This window comes from Chiloscyllium plagiosum, chromosome 29 (genome assembly GCF_004010195.1).
Source record: "Chiloscyllium plagiosum isolate BGI_BamShark_2017 chromosome 29, ASM401019v2, whole genome shotgun sequence".
In the NCBI taxonomy this organism is placed as follows: Eukaryota; Metazoa; Chordata; class Chondrichthyes; order Orectolobiformes; family Hemiscylliidae; genus Chiloscyllium; species Chiloscyllium plagiosum.
In genome coordinates this window covers 23,379,948-23,398,733 of record NC_057738.1, presented here as the reverse complement: position 1 = coordinate 23,398,733, position 18,786 = coordinate 23,379,948, and the positions used below count along the sequence as shown (strand labels likewise).

Genomic DNA, 18,786 nt, shown 5'->3' with positions numbered 1-18,786 from the left:
GAAAATAGAACATCACTGGCCTGACATACTTATTACTTGAAGGAGGAACTGGGGCAAAGATAGGGACCTAAATTACATGATGTGGCCCTTGGCATGTAAAACAAAATAATATAAATTCTGTTTTGAATAAAAACATTGATTTCAAATTTCTACTTTCCAAGTTTGCCAATATTCTGAAAAACTTAGACATCAATTGAAAAGGGAAACCAAGTTCATCACTTCGTATGCTCAGAAAGAAGACATCTTGCTGGATGATACTTACACTGAGACTCTTATGGAACGAGTTAATGCAGTAGGTGAAACTGAAGGACCCATTTCCCACTTGGAGGATTTGTTCAGTGACACGGGCATCATCAATGAGGATGCAGAGATAGTTTTTATAACTGGTGATGCTGGGGTTGGTAAGACCATACTGCTCCAGAGACTTCAGAAACTCTGGTCCAAAGGAGAGCTGTGTACTGGTGTTAAATTCTTCTTTAAATTTAGATGTCGCATGTTCAATATCTTTGAAAAGGAAGATAAGATTTCTCTCAGAGATCTACTGTTTAAATACAATTGTTATCCAGACAAAGACACTGATGAGATATTTAGTTACATCCAACAACACCCAGACTCTGTCCTCTTCACACTGGATGGGTTTGATGAAATTAATGCTGACTGTGACTTTAGTGATATACCTGTAATCTCTTCACCCTTTGACCTCATGCATCCTGTCACTCTTTTGTTGAACCTACTTCACGGAAATTTATTGAAAAACTCAAGAAAATTATTGACTGCAAGAACTGGCACCGAGCTACCATTGAGAATGGTAAGAAAGAGAGTGACACTGAAGGGCTTTACAAAGGACCATTTATTGCAATATTTAAAGAAGTTCTTCAAAAACCAACCCCATCAAACTTTGGTTTTGACCCAGTTGGAAGCAAACCCTCACCTTTGTAGTTTATGTTCAGTGCCATTGTTTTGCTGGATTATATTTAAATGTTATGAACACTTACAGTCAGAATGTAACTCTCAGCAAATGTTGGATTATGTAACGTTGACTGACATCTACCTATTGATGTTAGAGGTTTTCTTAAACCGTTCTTTCAAAACGAGGTTGAACAAAAGAAACAAAAGTCAAAGTGAGACATTCAAAGCAAAGAAAGATTCTCTGATGAGATTGGGAAAATTGGCAAAAGAGGGAATCAAAAGCAATAACTTCATCTTTAGTCAGGAGCAAATCACAGCGGCTGGTATCTCAGAGGAGGATTTACAGTTGGGCTTTATCAAGAGTGTAGGCCACTACGATGGATGTGGGAACCAATCAACCTATGAGTTCCTTCATCTGACCCTCCAGTCATTTTTCACCGCGTTTTTCCTGGTTGTTAACGAGAGAATTCGGGCGAAGGGAATCATTAAGTTTTTTACCGGAAAGATACCACATGGAGGGAAATCACATCCACTCAACTGTTCAGTCTCCTGCAAAAACTCCAAGAGAAGCTCAAAAGAACACTTGCTCGAGGCCCGAGAACATTTCCAACTAACTGTTTTCTTTCTTTGTGGCTTGCTTTCCAAAACCAAGTTGGATGTACTGAGTCATTTGACTTGCCAAATAAGCATTCAAAAGAAGAGAGCAGTTTTGAAGTCCTACCTGGTTGGCTGTGTGAAAACGTACACAAGCAACGATTTCTATCAGATGCAAGCTGTCCCGCGTTTCAAATGGCTGGTGAGGTGCATATTTGAAGTGCACAGCAAAGAAGTAGCCAGACTTGCTGCCAAGAGAATTCACCAAGATTATATAAAGTTCACCTATTGCAATGTCTACTCAGCGGACTGCAGTGCAATCACTTTTATTTTACGTGGCATTCAGAAAACAATTGGGCTCGAACTAGACAATAACAATATCAATGACTACGGAGTGAGAGAACTAATTCCTTGCTTTAGTAAGCTTCGCATTATTGGGTAAGATACATAAACACACCCTTCTATTCTTTTATTGTGTCTGTTATTGTGCTTACATGCAAGTTCATCTGTCTCAGCTTGGATCAAGGGGAATGTTAGGTTTCAGTTCTCTCTAGGCCAGCCAGATTAGCAATTTAAAGGAGTCTTTTCTGATGGATTTATTTAACTGCAAGCACAGAGAGATCTGTCACTGAATTCATTTTGTCAGAAACTGACAGTGCCTAGAGTGTAAAATGTGGTATAGCCATGGAGTGATAGTTTTTCTGGTCCATTGATTCTGGGCCTAGGCTAATAGGCTGAAGACTGTGAGTTAATTCTCATTGCAGAGAATTTCATTTCACTTTTAAAAAGATTCAAGAAATAAGAAGCAGAAAACTCCAATTCATGTTCACTTTTAGTAAAAGCTATCATGAAGGATTATTATTTTGTTAAAAGTGAATTAATTAATACCATCAGCCCTGATCTATGTGGATTCCAATCACAGGCCTGAAGGCCAGCAAACCATCCTCCAACCATACGGCATCAATGTCAACTTCACCAGTTTCCAAATCTCCTTTCCCTCCCACCTCATGCCAGATCCAACCCTCCAACTCAGTACGGCTCTCTTGAACTGTTCTACCTGTCCACCTTCCTTCCCATCTATCCACTCCACCCTCCCCTCCCACCTATCACTATCAGCCACCCATCTGCATCTACTTATTGCCTTCCTGGCTACCTCTCCTCTCTCCCCACTCTCACTCTCCTATCTATCTCTCATCCCCCTTCCCCTCCCCACATTCCCAAATAAGGGCTTAGGCCTGAAACATCGACTCTCCTGCACCTTGGATGCTGGCTGACCTGCAGTGCTTTTCCAGTGCCTCACCTTTTGACTCTGATTTCTCCAGCATCTGCATTTTCTCACATTCTCTCAGCCAGCAAACCACTCAGTTATAGTTACCTTCTGATTGGTAATAAATGCCAGGCTTACCCTCAATATCTACCTCCCAAGAATGAGTCTTTGAAAGACATAGTTTTTAGTTTTTAATGATGCAAGAATCTGTACTGTCAAACTACATTTGCTTAGATGTTATGCTATTTCAGATATGTACGTCAAATATGCGAGAGATCATCAACTCTGGCTAGCAATGCTTCCTCCAGGTCCCACAAAAACACCCAGAAAAATCTTTAATGGCCAATTTGTGAATGGTCTCCACTGACTCTTCAGGCATCATTTACACTACCAAAACCTAAATATAAATGGGGTGGAATGTGTGCGTCACATCTTCCACCCATTGTTTTGCAACCAGTCCATTAAATGGATTATTTGAAGAGTCTCCTAGGTCCTCTTTTACTTTAGGTAAGGTCACTTGCTAATCCTTTGAAAATCATTTGAAGATTACAGAAGGCAGGTCCTTGTTGGGTGAATTTTCAATTTGTCACTGATTGATCTGGGTTATTATGTGCTTCTCTGGCCCTTTGCCATTGTGTCTTCAAACTATCAGATTTATCAGGCAGCGTTCGAGGAGCAGGAGAATCGACGTTTCAGGCATAGCCCATCATCAGTATTCCTGATCCCTGATGAAGGGCTTTTGCCTGAAACGCCGATTCTCCTGCGCCTCAGATGCTGCCTGACCTGCTGTGCTCTTCCAGCACCGCACTTTTGACTCTGATCTCCAGCATCTACAGTCCTCACTTTCTTTTATCAGATTTATCATCTTGAAAGGAAACATTTGCACTTAAAGAACACCTTTCATAATATTCAGACTTCCCAAAGCATTTTGCAATCAAGGTAGTATTTTGGAAGTGTAGTCATTACTTTAGGAAATGGAGCAGTTATCTTGTACATGCAGTGTCACAAATAGCGCCATGTGATTATGTGTTTACTTTGGCTATCCTAATATTTCCGACTATGACTTTATTCAGGTTGAATGCAAATCAAATCACAGATGAGGGAGTTCAAGTGCTATCTGAAGAACTTAAAAAGTACAAAATTGTTCAATTTCTTGGGTAAGTTGGCAAGGTAAAAAAATACTCAGATTACATTCTTCCCTTGAATGTTAGGAAGGATAGTGACAGATAAATACATTGTGAACTGTACATAGACACTTTCCATTTGTATTTAGTGTTTCAATAAGAGAATCTTTATTATAAATGTCATGTATTGATGCCTATGTTGTAAAAGCTTGGTTGTATAATACATAGGCTTCTATTCACTAAATGGGATCAATATCTCAATGGATACCTATGGAGAATAATATTGAAATTAATAGTTTATACCAAAGTAGGGAAAGTAAACTATTTTCCTGAAGAACAAAGGAGTAATGTATAAGTATAAGATGGAATTCAGTGACAGTAAATATGAGGTCATGAATTTTTGTTTTTAAAAAATGGTAATTATACTCTAAATGAAAGTAGAGGTGGTTTTGATTAGATTAGATTCCCTACAGTGCAGAAACAGGCCCGGAACAGCAGATAGTTTGAGGAGTAAAGTTTCCCAACACATTAAAGGCAGCATTCCAGACCGATGAAGCTGTAAGGAATTATGTTATTTTAGGATTTCACCATAAGAATGTAAAGTACAAAAGTCAATATGCAATGATTAGTTCATGCAAGATTTCAATAAGATGTAAGTTTAAGTGTTGGGTGTAATTGTGGCTCCACATTATAGAAATGATATAGGACAGTTATCTTGCCAATTTAATCCTGGTTGAGAGTGTGGTGCTGGAAAAGCACAGCAGGTCAGCCAGCATCCGAGGAGCAAGAGAATTGATGTTTCGAGCATAAGCCCTTCATCAGAATGAGTCTTGTGGGCCAAGTGGCTGAGAGGTAAATGGGAGGAGGTGGGGCTGGGGATAAAGTATCTGAGAATGTGATAGGTAGATGAAGGTGGGGGAGAAGGTGAGAGGTTGGAGAGGAGGGTAGAGCTGATAGATGGGATGATGCACAGGTCAAGAGGGCAGTGCCAAGTTGGAGGCTTGGGACTGGGATAAGGTTGGGGGAGGGGAAATGAGGAAAGTGGTGAAATCCACATTAATCCCGTATGGTTGCAAAGTACCAAGGCGGAAGGTGAGGCATTCTTCCTCCAGGAATCGGGTGGTTAGGGTTTGGCAATGGAGGAGGCCCAGGATCTGTATGTCCTTGGTGGAGTGGGAAGGGGAGTTTATGTTCAGCCACTGGGCAATAGGGTTGATTGTTGCGGGTGTCCCAGAGATGTTCTATGAAACATCTGCAAGTTAGCATCATGTTTCCCCGATGTAGGGGAGACTACATTGGATGCAGCAAATACAGTAGATTCCTGTCTCCCGAATGTAAAGGATCGCCCTCTTGACCTGTCCGTCGCCTTTCCCATCTATCCACTCCCCCCTTCTCTCCGACCTATCACTTTTTCCCCCCACCTTCATCTACCTATAGCATTATGAGCTACCTTCCCCCCAGCCCCACCCCCTCCCATTTATCTTTCAGCCCCCTCGGCCCACAAGCCTCATTTCTGATGAAGGGCTTTTGCCCGAAACATCGATTCTCCTGCTCCTCGGATGCTGACTGACTTACTGTGCTTTTCCAGCAGCACATTCTCAACTCTGATCTCCAGCATCTGCAGTCCTCTCTTTCTCCCAATTTAATCCTGGGGCTGATAAGAATAATGCCATAAGGCACAAGCATTTCACTGCCTGCTTAACCATTAAAGGCATTTTGTTTTCTAGAAAACATTTTGTTAAGGCTATTTCTAATTTGGGGAGGAGTTTTGTTCTTTAATTCTTTTGTGGTGACAGCAAGTTTTCAAGTTTTCTCTTGACAATGCGTTTGCAATAGATGTATTTTCACGATGGCTTGTATTTCTATAAAAGATTCCTTTCAGTCATCAAAATGGTGGACTATTCTTTTGTATTCCAGTTCTCTGTCACCTCTGTTCTTTGCTGAAGAGAAAAGCACTTTCAGGGAAGGTTAATTCATTAATTAATAAGCTCTTTACCTTTTTGAATTAATAGAGGTTTTGCTACTGAACTCCTTCCCTCTATTCTACTGATAAGATTCTGACATGAATTAGTGTTGGCCTTTTCAGCTGTATTTAATTCAGAGTTGACCATTTTTTTTTTGCTACAGCATGCTGTGATTGAAAGGCTACACAAAATGTCCAAATCTATCTACGCTGTTAGATTTGCCTTCAGCTGTTCGCACAATGCAACATGTCACAAATAAATTATAGAATGCAGCCCAAATGAAACTGTCACCATGGCCACACACTTGTGTGGAAACCGGGACTGCTGTCATCTTACCAGCAGTGTCATGTCAGGTTGTAAGCCCAATGTTAACATGTCGGTTTACCATAATATTGTACTCAAGTCGGGCGCTGAAATTGGCAGCCTTACCTGCCTTTTGAAAATTCTTGTTAATGGGAAATCCATCTTGGTGAAAAATCAATTGACTGATTACACTGCCCTAGCCAAAATGCAGTTGGCAAGGGAATCCAAGAGAGTGTAGGCAAACTGCTTCTTCACCAATTCTAGCAATTTTTAAAAAAAGGAACAGAAGTGCCCTGTGTTCATCAAGAGCTCCAGGCCCCAGAATGATAGCCCTCCTGTGTGCCTGATTCCTCCCCATTCAGAAATCTAGTTTGACCTGAGTCTAGGATCCATACTGGGTTCTGCTTAAAAAAAATTAAAAATTGGCAACAATAGAAAGTTGGATCTCCTTCCACAGAGGTACAGCAGTCCAAGCTGAGATGGTAAAGCTGACCCACAATATAATCTCTCTGCTGGGCAATCTTTGTGAAATTGCTTCATCTGCGACTGACTTTTCTGGCAGAGGATGAGCAATAAGCTATAGGATTCAGTCCCATGAAACTAGAAACAATGTATCTCATTTATAAATACTGATTGTGCCAGCAACTCATAATTAGTACTGATACTTGCTGTCCATGAAGGTGGTAAAAATTGAGATGGTGAATTAATTCGAAGAGAAATTGTATGGGAGTAAACCTGCAGGAATACAATGATATAGTGACTGAATGGGTCTGTTTTGGTTTGCTTTTCACAGAACTGACTTGCATTTGATGGGCTTTACATCTCTGTGGCACAGTGGCTCACTGGTGCCTCACAGCAGCATGGACGCAGGTTCAATTCCAGCCTCGGGCAACTAACTGTGTGGAGTTTGCACATTCTCCCTGTGTCTGCATAGGTTTCCTCCCACAGTCCAAAGATGTGCAGGTTAAGTGAATTGGCCATGCTAAATTACCCCTAGTGTCCAGGGATTTTCAGGCAAGATTGATTAGCCATTAGAAATGCAGCGTTACAGGGATGGAGTAGGGTATGTTTTTGAGGGGCAGTGTGGACTCAATGGGCCGAATGGCCTGCTTCTACACTGAAGGGATTCTATTGGCTCCATAACACATCTCAGACAATTATGAGAGAATAATTTGTGCCACTCAATCACCCAAGGCATTAGGAAAGATATTCAATTCCTTGTCAAAAAGGGAGGTTTTAAAATTAGATTAAATGGAGAAAATGATTGATGAAGTTTAGGGAGGGAATACCAAAATTTAGGACGTGAAGGTGTAGATGAAGGATAGTGAAAGTAGGCATTGCAAAAAGCATAAGAAACAGAAGCTGGAAGGCAGAAGTAAGATTTTGGTGAACTGAAGGAAGGTAAATTGTTCTTCCAAACTATCAGCAACAAGTGATGGCTGATTCAAGTGGGCTTGTTGAGTACTATTGATATATTTTCTCTGTGCAAGATCCCATTACCATGGTCTAACGCCTTAACTCATATTTGTTTTTCCAGCTTATACAAAAATCAGATTACAGACATTGGTGCCCAATATATTTCAACACTTATTGATGAATGTCCAAGTCTACTCAAATTGGCGTAAGCAGGTTTGCTTTAATTAAGTCATACAAAATATCAGTCTGAAACTAAACTATTCATGTAGTTAGAGGCCAAGTTACACAATATCCCATTTTTAAGGATAAAGAGGCATGAGATGGTATCATACAAATAGTCACTGGTTGCTAAACTCACAGTATTGTCAAAAAAAGCTACACAAGAGTGCCATGCACCCACGCTGTGGTGATGAAGTTACCCATTTTAGTACATCAGGAAGCATCTGCATTCTGCTGTGTAGTTCTATCTAGTGAAAGGACTCGTCAGATTAGAATCTCATACACTAATGGAAATAGAAACAACATTACATGTGTAAAGAATCACATTACTTCCAGATACATTGACACACATTCAAGAAAAAGCTGTAATAAAGAAGAAATCTAAATTAGGAATCAGAACACTTATAGGGATGACACGTTTGGAGCAAGCTTGTAAAAATATTCAAACTGAATCCCTGCATGAAAGGTGCCACTTTTAAATTATTAATCATCACCATTAGTAACAATCAATGCAACTCTTACTGAGAGGTTCTCATGGGTTTGTTGTAACCATTAACTTAATTCAATCAAATCTCTTTTTTTATGGCTGATTTGTCCTTGACTAACCTGTTAAACTGGTTAGAAGGGTGGTGCAGAGATAGTTTAGAAATATTTCTTGCATCTTCATACCAAATCTAGCATCCAAAAGCAGCAGCCTACCCTCACCTGAGATCCAAGCTAGGCCCATTAGTCAGCAGATAATATCTGACAGAGGATAGAGTGAGATGAAAATTCTCACAAGATTTCTTCAAGAAGGTCTTCTGTAAATACAGAATAAAATCTCTTCCCTAATCTAACCTTTCAATCTGAATTGTTAGCACAAATGTCCCATTACTGCAGTTACCAATTGAGAATTACCAGGGTATCTATTCCTATTTAAATACTGCTTCCATTAACCAATGTTGTCAAATGTTCTCCATTTGAGAAAATAATGAGGAATTATTTATCAACTTTTGTATTGATGATGATTATACCATTCCTAGAATGTGGTTCCTAGAAGCTTAATCTTTGAATTAGTTAGTAAGAACACTTGCCCACAGCAAGTTTAAAGTACTTAATTTTTATAATGATTGTTTTGATTCATCACCATCAGGAAATATCTTCCTGAGAACACTTTTGAGATTACAACTAAAGATCATGAGTGATGAGAATATACAATTTACCAGGTCAATTTCTGAAGGATCCTGTTACAAGAAAGAGTATGTGCCAAGTATTCCGAAGGAACTTCATTAATGTTTCAGTCTCAGTTTCAGTGAGATCCTTTGATAACGAAAGGCACACAGATGAAGAAGAGAAAATATTAAACTAATTGTTTTCTTGTTTCTGCATTTAAAGCATTGGTTACAACATGATTACATCTGAAGGAGGGAAAAGGCTAGCATGGGCAGTTCAGAAAAGTAAGACAATCAAACATCTCTGGTGAGTAAGGGAAAGGGTGGAGAATGAAGTGTCTCATGTTTGAATTGTTAAATTTGAACAAATATTACATGACTTTTTAAAATATTGTTTTTGAGAAATGACCAATATATTGAATTGAATTAACTTTATTGTCACGTGTACCGAAAAGCTTTATGAAAGCTTTGTCTTGCGAGCAATACAGGCAATCACATAGTTAAATAGCATAGATAAGAAAATAATAAGTAAACAGCGGCAACAACAAAAGCATAGGTACAGGTGAATGCTAACAGTTGGTAAGTCCATTCAGTATTCTAACAACAGCAGGAGAGAAACTGTTTTGAAACCTGCTGGTGCATGTGTTCAGGCTTCTGTACCTTCTCCCCAATGGTAGAGGTTGTAGAAAAGCATTGCCAGGGTGGGATGGATCTTTGAGAATGCTGGCGGCCTTTCCTTGACAGAGGGCCTGGTAGATGGATTGTGTAGATGGGAGGTTGGCCTTTGTGATTGTCTTGGCCGAGTTTAACACTCTCTGTAACCGTCTCCAATCTTAAATGGTACAGTTGCCATACCAGCTAGTGATACATCCAGATAGAATGCTCTCGATGGTACACCTATACTAGTTGGCAAGAGGATTCATCGTCATGCCAAATTTTTTCAGCTGCCTGAGGAAGAAGAGATGTTGTTGGGTTTTGTAACCAGTGCGTCCACATGAAACTTGTCCAAGATAGCTTGTTGTTGATGCCCACTCCCAGGAGCTTGACCCTCTCCACTCATTCCACCTCTGTGCTCTTAATGTGTAAGGGGGGCATGAGTAACATCCTGCCGAAAGTCAATAATGAATTTCTTGGTTTTGCTGGCATTGAGAGCTAGGTTGTTCTCAGTGCACTATTTTTCCAGGTCTTCCACCTCCCGTATGTAGTCTGTTTTGTTGCCATCTGAGATTCGACCGACTATGGTGGTGTCATCAGTGAACTTGTAAATGGCATTAGTCTGGTATTCGGTGATGGGTATACAGTGAGTACAGTAGGGGGCTGAGTATGCACCCCTGGGGGGTTGCAGTGTTGAGTGTGAGGATGAAATTTTGTCCCCAATCTTCACTGATTGTGACCTGTGGGTTTGGAAACTGCAGAGAGTGGATCTTAATCCAAGATCACTAAGTTTAGTAATCAGTCTCGAGGAGATAATAGTTTGAAGGCTGAACTGAGGTCAATGAGTAGGATTCTTACGTAGCTGTTCTTGGTGTCAAGGTGTTCTAGGGAGGAGTGAAGGGCAAGTGATATGGCATCTGATGTGGATCTGTCGGTCCGATAGGCAAATTGGAGTGGGTCAAGAGTAGTAGGGAGGCTGGAGTTGATTAATGCCATGACCAGCCTTTCAAAGCACTTCATGACCACCGAGGTTAGGGCCACTGGGTGGTAGTCATTGAGACATCCTGCATGAGCCTTCTTAGGCACAGGGATGATGTTGGTCCTCTTGAAACAGGCAGGGACAGTGACCTGCTGCAGGGAGAGGTTGAAGATGTCCGAGAAGACCTCTGCCAGTTGATCTACACTTGTTCTGAGTGCACAGCCTGGTACTCCGTCTGGCCCCATTGCTTTCCTTGGATTCACATGAAGGAAAAGCGATCTGACTCTGATGCAGTGACTGTTGGGATAGGTTCGTCAGGACTTGTCATAATAGGTGTTACCTCTCTGCCGAAATTGTGCTCAAAGTGAGCATAGAAGGCGTTGAGACAATCTGGGAGGGATTTGTCATCATCTGCTGTCTTATACTGTCTCTTTTTAGAACCTATGATGTCATTCAGTCCTTGCCATAGTCGCTGGGGGCAGTAGTCTAGGTCTCTAGTTTGGATCAGTATTGGTCCTTGGCTGTCTGAATGGCTCTGCGAAGGTCATACTTAGCTTCCTTATATTTGAGTGGATCCCCTGGTCTGAAGGCCTCACACCTGGTTTTTACCATTTTCTGTATGTCTGATTCATCCAGGGTTTCCTGTTGGGGAACACCTGGATTGATTTCCTCGGTATGCAGTCCCCCACACATTTGCTGATAAAGTTTGTGACGGCGGGGGCGTACTTGTCCAAGGTACCAGCAGACTGTTTGAACATGACCCAATCAGCCGATTCCAGACAGCACCGGAGTTGATTTTCTGCCTCTTCAGACCAGCACGAGACTTGTATCTGCGAGGGGGTCTCCTGCTTGAGCTTTTGCCTGTAGGCCAGGAGAAGAAACAGGGCATTGTGGTCGGAGTTCCAGAAATGAGGGTGGGGATGGAGCGGTAAGCATCTTTCACAGTGGTGTAGCAGTGGGCTAAAATGTTCGGGTGGTAATGTTCTGGTGGTACTTGAGCAACACCTTCCTTAGATTGGCTTGATTGAAGTCGCCAGTTACAATAACCAAGGGCTCGGGGTGTTCCGTCTCCAAGATGTTAGTGGTGGAGTACAGCACATCCAGAGCTCCCTCAACCTTTGCGTGTAGCTGTATGTACATAGCAGTTCATATAGCAGCTGTAAATTCCCGTATTAGATAGAAGGGGCGGCATTTGATGGTCAGGAATTCAAGGTTTGGGGAGCAATGGCTGTCCAGGGTTGTAATGTCCGTGCACCACAAGTTGTTGATTAAAAAGCAAACCTCTCCACCCTTTGTCTTACCCAAGGACACTGTACAGTCCATACGATGGATAGAAAAGCCATCAGCGTGAAATGTGCATTCGGGAATGAATGGGTTGAGCCAGGTTTCTATGAAGCAGAGTGCGCAGCAGTCCCGCAGTTCATGCTGGAAGCTGAGCCATGATCTGAGGTTGTCCCTCTTGTTGTCCAGAGATTGTACATTTGTTAGGAGTAAACTAGGAAGGGTGGTGGGGGGAGGGGGGTCTTGGCATCGCATAGTCTCAGTCTTACTAGGAGGCTGGCACGCTTACCCCACTTCCTCACAGGTTTCTTACGTTTGAGTGGTCCTCTGGTGTATTGTGACTGCTTCCAGTTAAGTGATCCTTCCTAGGACCCTATGGAGCAGGTAGGTTGCAGTTTACTGTATTTTTGCAGAGGGTCTGCTTATTATATTCACATCTTCTCCGAGTCAGAGTTACTTCAACTTCCATTGTTGCTGAGACATTTTATTTTGAAGCTTTATTTTTGTGTGCAGATTAGTTGTCAAAGGTGATTTTAGTTGCTAAAGAGTCTCTGCAGTGGCAGAATTGTGTATTCAACACTTGTTAGAATGACTTTAGTTAAAAATCACATAACACCAGATTATAGTCCAACAGGTTTATTTGGAAGTACAAGCTTTTGGAGTGCTGCTTCCTTACCAAATAAACTTGTTGGACTTTAACCTGGTGTTGTGTGATTTTTTTTAACTTTGTCCACCCCAGTCCAACACCGGCTCTGCCAAATCAAGGATACCATTAGCACGAGGTAAAAGAGTTTAAGAATGTGCCAGGGGCAGTCACACAAAGAATGATGGATGCTTTGATGACCAACTAAATTTGCTTCTTGAGCTCAATAAAGAGGCCCCACAAAATTTTGTTGGCAAGTGCTGTAATTACCACCCCCTTCTACAAAAGATGCACTATTCCATAGGATTCATAACTATGAAGTCTCTTTGAAAACTGTGCTGATATTCCAGGGGCTTTTTGCCATTATCACTGAAATGAATTGTGAACTTGTTTTGGTATTCCCAAAGATATCAGCTTTCGTTCTAAATTGGAAGATTGTGGATTTCAAGCCTGATTTCAGAGGCTTGAACACAAACAGTACAAAACACACCGGTGCAAAAGAAAAGAGAAAAATGCATGTTGTATCTAATTTATGTACGTGATTTGGTCATAAGTTGCATGCTATTTTGTAGTGTGTAAGTTTTCCAGCTGAAGTTCCAGTGACTTTAAATCTTGAATTGAAACACAGGATGTGGGGGAATCAAGTCGGAGACTTGGGTGCTGAAGCATTTGCTCAAGCTTTAAGAAATCATCCTTCTTTAAAAAAGCTCAGGTAATCAGATTTCTAAGCATTTTGATGACATAAGACAGACAAAGTCTGAATGTTAATCAATGCCAATATATCCATTTAAAAGGCATCTGGTTGGGTATATGAAAGGGAAGAGTTATTGAGAGATGGGCTTAATGCTGGAAAATGGGACTAGATTAATTTAGGATATCTGGTTGGCATGGTGGACCGAAGGGTCTTTTTCCATGCTATACAATTCTATGGCTCTGCTGTCCATTGCATGAAGTATTTGCATATCTATCAATATAATATCAGGCAAATGTGTACAGGCTTAAATTAATTACTCAGCTTTATTTACAGGGGGATGAATAAAGAGGTAGACTTTGGGAACCAATAAATAAAAATCAGTAAAATTTATTTAATATACATGACTTCAATATACGTTATAGTGAGCATATTTGTTGTATCCTTTGACAAAACATTGAGAGCAGCATCTTTTACAAATTTTCACAATACGACAAATTGTGTAACACAAATAAATCTCAGTTCACCCACAGTTTAGGCTGCAGGTCACAATGAAAGAAGTGAGAGAATTTTACATTGCAAACACCAGAAAACACAGGAGAAACTCAATAGATCTGGCAGCATTTATGGAGACAGAAACAGAGTTAAAGTTTCAGTGTGACTCACCTTCAGAACAACTTCAATTTGCTTTTTGTTGAATCATACAGTGCAAAAGAGGCCCTTTGACCCATCAAGTTTATACCACTACAACTACACAAAATCCACACTTGTCCCACTTTCCAGCACTTAGCCCATAGCCTTGAATGTTATGACATTGCAAGTGCTCATTCAAGTAATTTTTAAAACCTTATGAGGAAAACTTTGTGAAGTTACTCACCTTAAATACTCTCCCAGAAAATGCATCCAGATCCCCAAGACTGAGATTTGAATTTTAAGATATGTAAGAAATCTGAAGGTCTTTGAAATCCTAGTTACTTGGATTATTATATTGCAAACAAAAATTGGTGTGAACCAAACTTGGAATAATGATGATCTCCTGTCTCTGAATTCTCCCATTTCTTGACAATGCCTACTGGTCTCACCAGCCCCTTAACACTCTCTGTGCTTGTGTTCTGAGCCACCTTGTCCTTTCAGTTATTACCTTTTGCATCCTATTTTCTTTCAAAGCTTTGTGGCAGTTAGAAATTAAATGTCTCAAACAGCCAACCGTAGTTTACACTTCTACCTGAATGGAAAGATTACAATTTTGTGGAATCATGGCCACTACTTTCTGAGGAAATTTAAATATATATATATATATATATACACACACACATATATATGCTGTGAATTGTCTACAATTTGTTATCTTTTAATAAATTTTTTTCCCATAGTCTTGCAGGAAATGGCATTTCCACAGAGGGAAGTAAATATTTAGCTGCCTCATTGGAAGACAACAGATGCCTGAAGACACTCTGGTATTATTTTTATTGTGTACTTTGGAATTAAGCCACCAGTTCAGCTGGAATGGAAATCTCTTCCCAATGATCTGTCATGCACCTCAACGCATGAATTGATGCTCAAGTTGTCAGGCTCACTTAGTGGACAATAGGTCATGCTGATGCAATGTAAGGTCGTGTTCCAAAATCTGATCAGAATCTCACCATTGTAGTAAGGTGAAAGGAGCTATCTCACACAAAGGAACTTTCTTCACCGTACCCCTCTTAAAAAAAAACTCAAGGCTAGATCAATTGGAAATTTTAAAACTCAAATGGATTTTTTTATTCACTCCTGGGATATGGGCATCGCTGGATGGCCAACATTTATTGCCATCCTTAGTTTCCCTTCAGAAGGTGGTGGTGAACTGCTGTATAGGCCATCAACTATAGGTAGACTCACAATTCCCTTAGCGAGGGAATTCCAGAATTTTGACCCAGTGACAATTAAGAAATGGAGAAATATTTCTATTTCTGAATGGTGAGTGGTTTGGAGGAGAACTTGCAGGTGGTGGTGTTCCCATGTGTCTGCTGTCCTCATCTTTATAGATAGAAGTAATTATGGGTTTGGAAGATGGCGTCAAAAGATCTTTGGTGAATTTCTGCATTGTATCTTGCAGATCCTACAGCATTGCTGCTCCTGAGCATTGGTGATGGAGGGAATGGATGTTTGTAGATATGGTACAATCAAATGGACTGCTCTATCCTGACTTGTGCCTTGTAGATAGTGGACAGGTTTTGGGGAGTCAAGAGATGAGTTACTCATCGCAGTATCCCAGCCTCTGCTCTGTTCTTGTAGCTCTTGTAAGTTAATGTTCAGCAAAGACATTAAAGAACAGGCCTGAGGCTTGGATAGTCTACACTGAGTTTGATGTTCCTCTTGTTTGTCTGGTTGTTCCTTGCCTGGCCCGCTATTAAAATCATCTATTAAGAAATATTTGCCAAAAATTCCTGGATTATTCTTTAGTGTAGGAGTGGGTTAAAGATAATCTGCTCATGTTTTTTGTTTAAACATTGATTTTTTTCTATTTCTCCCCCAGAAATTATGTGGTGTTATGGGGGTATTACATGCATGATGCTACCACAGGAACATAGAAAATAGGAGCAAAAGTAGACCATCCAGCCCTTCAAACCTGTTCCAATATGATCATAGCTGATCATGTAATTCAGTACCCTGTTCCTGCTTTTGCCCCATACCCTATGATCCCTTTAGCCTGAAGAAATATGTCTAACTCATTGCAAACATTCAATGTTTTGGCCTGAGGCAGAGAATTCCACAGGCTCACCACTTTCTCAGTGAAGAAATTTCTCCTCATCTCCGTCTCACAATCTTTAGATTCTGACCCTTGGATCTGCACTCCGAGGTCATCTGGAACATCCTTCATGCGATGACCCTGTCTAGTTAGAACATAGTACAGCACTGTATGGGCCCTTTGGCCCTCGATGTTGTGCCAACCTCTTATCCTACTTGAGGATCAAACTAACGCACGTACCCTTCATTTTACTATCATCCATGTGCCTATCCAAGAATCGCATAAGTGTCCCTAATATATCTGACTCTACTACACTGCTGGCAGTGCATTCCACCATTCTGTGTAAAGAACCTACCTCTGCCATCTCCCCTAAACCTTCTTCCAGTCACCTTAAAATTATGCCCCTTCATGATAGCCATTTACGCTTAGGGAAAAAGTCTCTGGCTATCCATTCAGTCTATGCCTCTCCTTAACTTGTACACCTCTATCAAGTCACCTCTCATCATTCTTCGCTCCAATGAGAAAAACCCTAGCTTCCTCAACCTTTCTTCTTAAGACATGCCCTCCAGTCCAGGCAGCATTCTGGTAAACTCCTCTTCACCCTCTCTAAAGCTTCCACATCCTTCCTATAATGAGGCGACCAGAATTGAGCACAATATTTCAAGTGTGGTCTAACCAGGGCTTCATAGAGCTGCAGCATAACCTCATGGCTCTTAAACTCAATCCCCTTGCTAAGGGAAGCCAACACACCATGTGTCTTCTTAACAACCCTTTCAACTTGGGTGGCAACTTTGAGGGATCTATGGACGTGAACCCCAAGATCCCTCTCCACACTAACAAGAAACCTACCTTTAAACCTGTAATCTGCATTCAAATTTGACTTTCCAAAATGAATCACTTTACACTTTTCCATGTTGAACTCCCTCTGCCACTTATTAGCCCAGTTCTGCATCCTGTCAATGTCCCTTTGCAACCTACAAAAACACTCTACCCTATCCATAACTCTACCTACCTTGGTTTCATCAGCAAACTTACTAATCCACCCTTCCACTTCCTCATCTAAGTCATTTATAAAAATCACAAAGAGCAGAGATCCCAGAACAGATCCCTGTGGATCAACACTGGTCACTGAGCTCCAGACTGAATACTTTCCATCTACTACCAGCCTCTGTCTTCTATGGGCCAGTCAATTCTGCATCCACTCAGCCAAATTTACCTGTATCCCATGCCTCCTTACTTTCTGAATGAGTATACCATGGGGAACCTTATCAAATGCCTTGCTAAAATCCATTTACACCACATCCACTGCTCTACACGCATCAATGTGTTTTGTCACATCTCAAAGAATTGAATAAGGCTTGTGAGGCATCACCTGCCCCTCAAAAAGTCATGCTGACTGTCTCTAATCAAACTATGCTTTTCCAAATAATCACAAATCTTGTCTCTCAGAATCCTCTCCAATACTTTGCCCACCAACAATGTAAGAATGACTGGTTTGTAATTCCCAGGGTTATCCCTATTCCCTTTCTTGAACAAGGGAATAATATTTGCCACCCTCCAATTTTGTCTGGTACTACTCCAGTGGTCAGTGAGGATGCAAAGATCATCACCAAAAGGGCAGCAATCTCTGCCCTCACTTCCCATGGTAACTTTGGGTATTTCCCATCTGTCCCAGGAGACTTATCTATCCTCATGTTTTTCAAAATTTACAGCACACCCTCCTTCTTAACATTAACCTGTTCGAGCATATCAGCTGACCTCACAAATGACAAGTTCCCTTTTACTCATGAATACTGAAGCAAAGTATTCATTAAGGACCTCCCCTACCTCCTCTGACTCAAGGCACAAGTTCATTCCAGTATCCCTTATCAGCCCTACCCTCACTCTGGCCATCCTCTTGTTCCTCACATAAGTGTAGAATGCCTTGGGATTTTCCTTAATCCTACCTGCCAGGGCTTTTTCATGCCCCCTTATAGCTCTCCTAAATCCATTCTTCAGTTCCTTCCTGGCTACCTTGTAACCCTCTAGAGCCCCGTCTGATCCTTGCTTCCTCAATTTTAAGTAAGCTTCCTATTTCCTCTTAACTAGATGTTCTGCATGTCTTTTCATCCAAGGTTCCTTCACCCTCCCAACCGTTCCTTGCTTCAGTGGGACAAACCTATTAAGCACTCACAGCAAGTGCTCCCCAAACCACCTCCACATTTCTGTTGTGCATTTCCTTGAGAACATCTGTTCCCAATTATGCTCCACAGTTCCTGCCTAATAGTATTGTCATTCCCCCTCCCCCAATTAAATACTTTCCCACACTGTCTGCTCCTATTGCACTCCATGAGTATAGTAATGGTCAGAGAGTTATGTTCAGTCTCAATGAAATGCTTTCTCACTGAGAGATCTGACACCAGATCTAGTTTGTTGCCGAGCACCAAATCTAATATGGCCTCCCTCTATTCAGCCTATCTACATATTGAGTCAGGAATCCATCCTGGACACACCTAATAAAATCTGCTCCATCCAAACTATTTGCACTAAGGAGGTTCTAATCAATATTAGGAAAGTTGAAGTCACTCATGACAACAACCCTCTTACTTCTGCACCTTTCCAAAATCTGCCTCCTAATCTGCTTCTCAGTGTCTCTATTGCTATTGGGAGGTCTATAGAAAACTCCTCCTGCTCCTTTCCTGTTTTTGACTTCCATCAATCATGACTCAGTAGACATACCCTTCTCGATGACGTCCCTTTCTGAAGCTGTGGTACTATTCCTGATTAGCAATGCCACTCTCCCACTTCTTTTACCACCCTCCATATTGCTATTGAAACATCTATCCCCGGAACATCCACCAATCATTCCTGCCAATGTGATATC

At 41.1% G+C, this 18,786-nt stretch overlaps 1 protein-coding gene across 3 annotated transcripts in view; it reads left to right on the top strand.

Annotated features, from left to right (window-relative positions):
* Positions 1-18,786, top strand: part of LOC122564434 (nucleotide-binding oligomerization domain-containing protein 1-like) — a 42,121-nt gene that overhangs the window by 10,560 nt on the left and 12,775 nt on the right. For 2 of the 3 annotated variants that reach the window (XM_043719285.1, XM_043719283.1), the window contains exons 3-8: positions 162-1,941; positions 3,844-3,927; positions 7,699-7,782; positions 9,171-9,254; positions 13,133-13,216; positions 14,569-14,652. In XM_043719285.1, the coding sequence (XP_043575220.1) occupies positions 162-1,941; positions 3,844-3,927; positions 7,699-7,782; positions 9,171-9,254; positions 13,133-13,216; positions 14,569-14,652 (2,200 nt within the window). The remainder of the gene's footprint in view (positions 1-161; positions 1,942-3,843; positions 3,928-7,698; positions 7,783-9,170; positions 9,255-13,132; positions 13,217-14,568; positions 14,653-18,786) is intronic. The other variant, XM_043719284.1, reaches the window with a different exon arrangement.